We start from the raw sequence: 2914 nt of genomic DNA on the forward strand, positions 1-2914 counted from the left end.
TATGACTGTATCCTTATAGGAAATTCTTCTTACTCTTTAACATACTTTCTTGGAAGCTTGTGGTTACTCTGGCTCCCATTGTCCAGGCCAACGTTTTAATTTCTCTAACTGAAGAGTATTAGGCTACATTTTAGAAAGTATCTTACAAGGCATGTCACATTGTTGAAATGAATCATATAGGATATATTGATATGCATTGTGAGATTTACCCACCGCTATAGTTCTGGAGCCAAAACCATTACTTGTACACACTATCATAGAGATACTCCTTTCATCCTAACAGGAATGCTTAATTAATCATGAAAACATGTCATCACCTGAAAGATAATCTTATTCCCTTAAGGACATGAGTTCATATTTCATTTTTCATGACCCAGCAGGAAGTACTGAAAAGAACTAGGTTGTTGTGATAGGAAATCATTGGTTGATTCTATGTCCCTCCTTTTCACTAAATGTATAAAAGCCTCTGTTAGTCCTCATCCTTCACAACTGCTTATCTGCTTTGAGCTTCTGTAGAAAAGAAAGGCTTGTGCCATCATGGTAAAATTTCTGCTGCTTGCTTTAGCATTTGGACTGGCACATGCTGAGGTAAATGCAGGCGATCTATGTTTATGTATGAGCTTCCTCAGTAGCATAATTCTATGAATGTGATTTATCATTCAGTTAATCCATGAAACTCCATGAAATAACCGTTCTGACTTCCATTCAGGTACACTTTGCCAATCAGATGTTCTCTGAGATGAAATTAGTGAACTAAGGGATTGGATTTGCAGAGTATATGAGAATTAAAGATGCTCATCATGGACTCAGGTCCATGGTTCTACTTTAATCAAGTCATCATATTGCTCTGAGTTGTGCTTCACTCCTGGAAACATTATCTAGAGCTAATGAATGAAATATTATTGATGAATATTTCTAGTAATTTTAAAAATATGAAGGATTGAGAAGAGAGACGTGAATACCAACTCATATTCTTATGGTCTGTATGGGTTTCTTTGTTATTTTTATTCCTCTACAGTTCGAAGGAGCATGGGAAACTGTTGCTATTGCTGCTGATAGAGTAGACAAGATAGAACCAAGTGGAGAACTGAGACTCTTTTGTCGTAGCCTTGACTGTGAAGATGGATGCAAGATATTGAAAGTCACATTTTATGTCCTGTAAGTAAATTATCAAAAATGTAAACTGAGAAGACTGTTTTCATTTCTTACCATCAATCCTGTAAATTATAGGGGAATATTTTGGTTCTAGTCATGAAACCTATGACCCCATTTTTTAAAGCAATATAATAATAATATGATATAATAGGACATATCTGGACACCACACAGAGTGATAAGCAGTGTCTCCACTTTCATGAGTATATCCTGAGTAATAAATGTGGTTGGAGGGCTGCCATTGAATTTTATCATCTCTGTTAGATACAGACCCTCTAAAGAAATCATTTGTAGTCATGTGGGGTGTGATCACATAGGTCAGTGCCATTATATGCTGTGTTATTCAATTTGAGTTTTCATAAAATTCTTCCACAAATGCATCAGATAAATCTAGTTTTGGAATTCCTATTTCCTGAAGCTCTATGTTCACAGGTGCTCTCTGGCATTTGGATTATTGTGTCCAATGCAGGTGTACATAAGTCAATAAAAATTGAAAATGCTTAAAACCATTTCTGTGTAATAGCCACAAGTGTAAATATGTTTTAGTTTACATATAATACCACTTAAAATACGTACTTATAACCACATGTCTATATTATGGTTGGACTAAAACAAGAGAATTTTGGTACAGAAAATCATATTCAATAACTATTGAAGTTTATATAAGGATATCACCAGAACCTTCATACCTTGGGATAAAATTGGAACAGATAAAGAAAGGCTACTATATGGCTGAAGCAGTATGACAATTTCTAAACAAGAATTAGGAAAAACTGAGGTAAACATAAGTAATTAGCTCCTGTCTCTGTACAGTACTTTCTTAAATGCATTCTAACACTTGAAGATCTTTAATATGGATTCAATGGTAGCAAAGAACAAACCATATGTTTGCTCTTTAACTTTTTAGTGAAAATGGACAGTGCTCATTGACCACAGTCACTGGGTATTTGCAAGAAGATGGCAAGACCTACAAAACTCAGTGTAAGTACAGGTTGTGGGAGCACCCTCTATGACCAAAGCATTATAGTTGTGCATGCTGATAGTTCAGCTGCCCAAAGGTACATAGATTAAGAGTAGATCTGGCTGTTTGTAAATTTATTAATCTCTCCAACACCCTCAGATATGCTACTAAGTCCAAATCAAGTCTAGGTCATCCCAGGTTTACTTGGAGAAGACCACTATAACCTAAAGATGTAAATAATTTTAACAACGTATTTTCCAAGTAGTTTTCCCACAGATGAACCATTTCTAGATAATTTTACTGTGTTTTTTCTGTCATAAATTACATCACTGTTTTATTTGCTAAACCAGGTTCTCTCTAGAAGGCCTCAATATCATCAAATATCTTTGCAAACTTCATGTCTCTGGCTCCCCTTTGCTTACATTACAAACATGATCTGTCACCCTTGAGTAAGGGAAATTTAGTTTACACTTTTATTTTAAATATTTATTTTCTCATATTTATTAGAGATTATAACATTTAGAATATCGAAAAACTAATTTTGAAAAGCTGTTATGGGAAAAATCTGTTTAAGGATTTCAGAATTTCTCCTTCATATTTGTAAGAATTGCTAAAATAATAGCTTCATTATTCAACTAAATTATACAAAATTTGAATTTTCACTTGATATTAAAACAAGCAAAACAGACATACAAACACCAGAGTGTACATTCTATTGGTAAGAAAATGCTTTACCTAACTTTACATGGTTGTTAGAAACAGTCTTGCTAATGAAGGGGACCTGCTGTATCATACAATA

General features: G+C 34.2%; 1 protein-coding gene across 1 annotated transcript in view; it reads left to right on the plus strand.

Moving 5' to 3' along the window:
• Positions 1–485: 485 nt before the first annotated feature.
• The window catches only part of LOC110314130 (odorant-binding protein 1a-like), a 5100-nt gene continuing 2671 nt past the window's right edge, over positions 486–2914 (plus strand). Inside the window, exons 1-3 of the mRNA XM_021188592.1 lie at positions 486–588; positions 1019–1158; positions 2062–2135. Of these exons, the coding sequence (XP_021044251.1) occupies positions 538–588; positions 1019–1158; positions 2062–2135 (265 nt within the window). The 5' untranslated portion in view covers positions 486–537. The remainder of the gene's footprint in view (positions 589–1018; positions 1159–2061; positions 2136–2914) is intronic.

The sequence above is a fragment of the Mus pahari genome, chromosome X (assembly GCF_900095145.1).
Source record: "Mus pahari chromosome X, PAHARI_EIJ_v1.1, whole genome shotgun sequence".
NCBI lineage: Eukaryota > Metazoa > Chordata > Mammalia > Rodentia > Muridae > Mus > Mus pahari.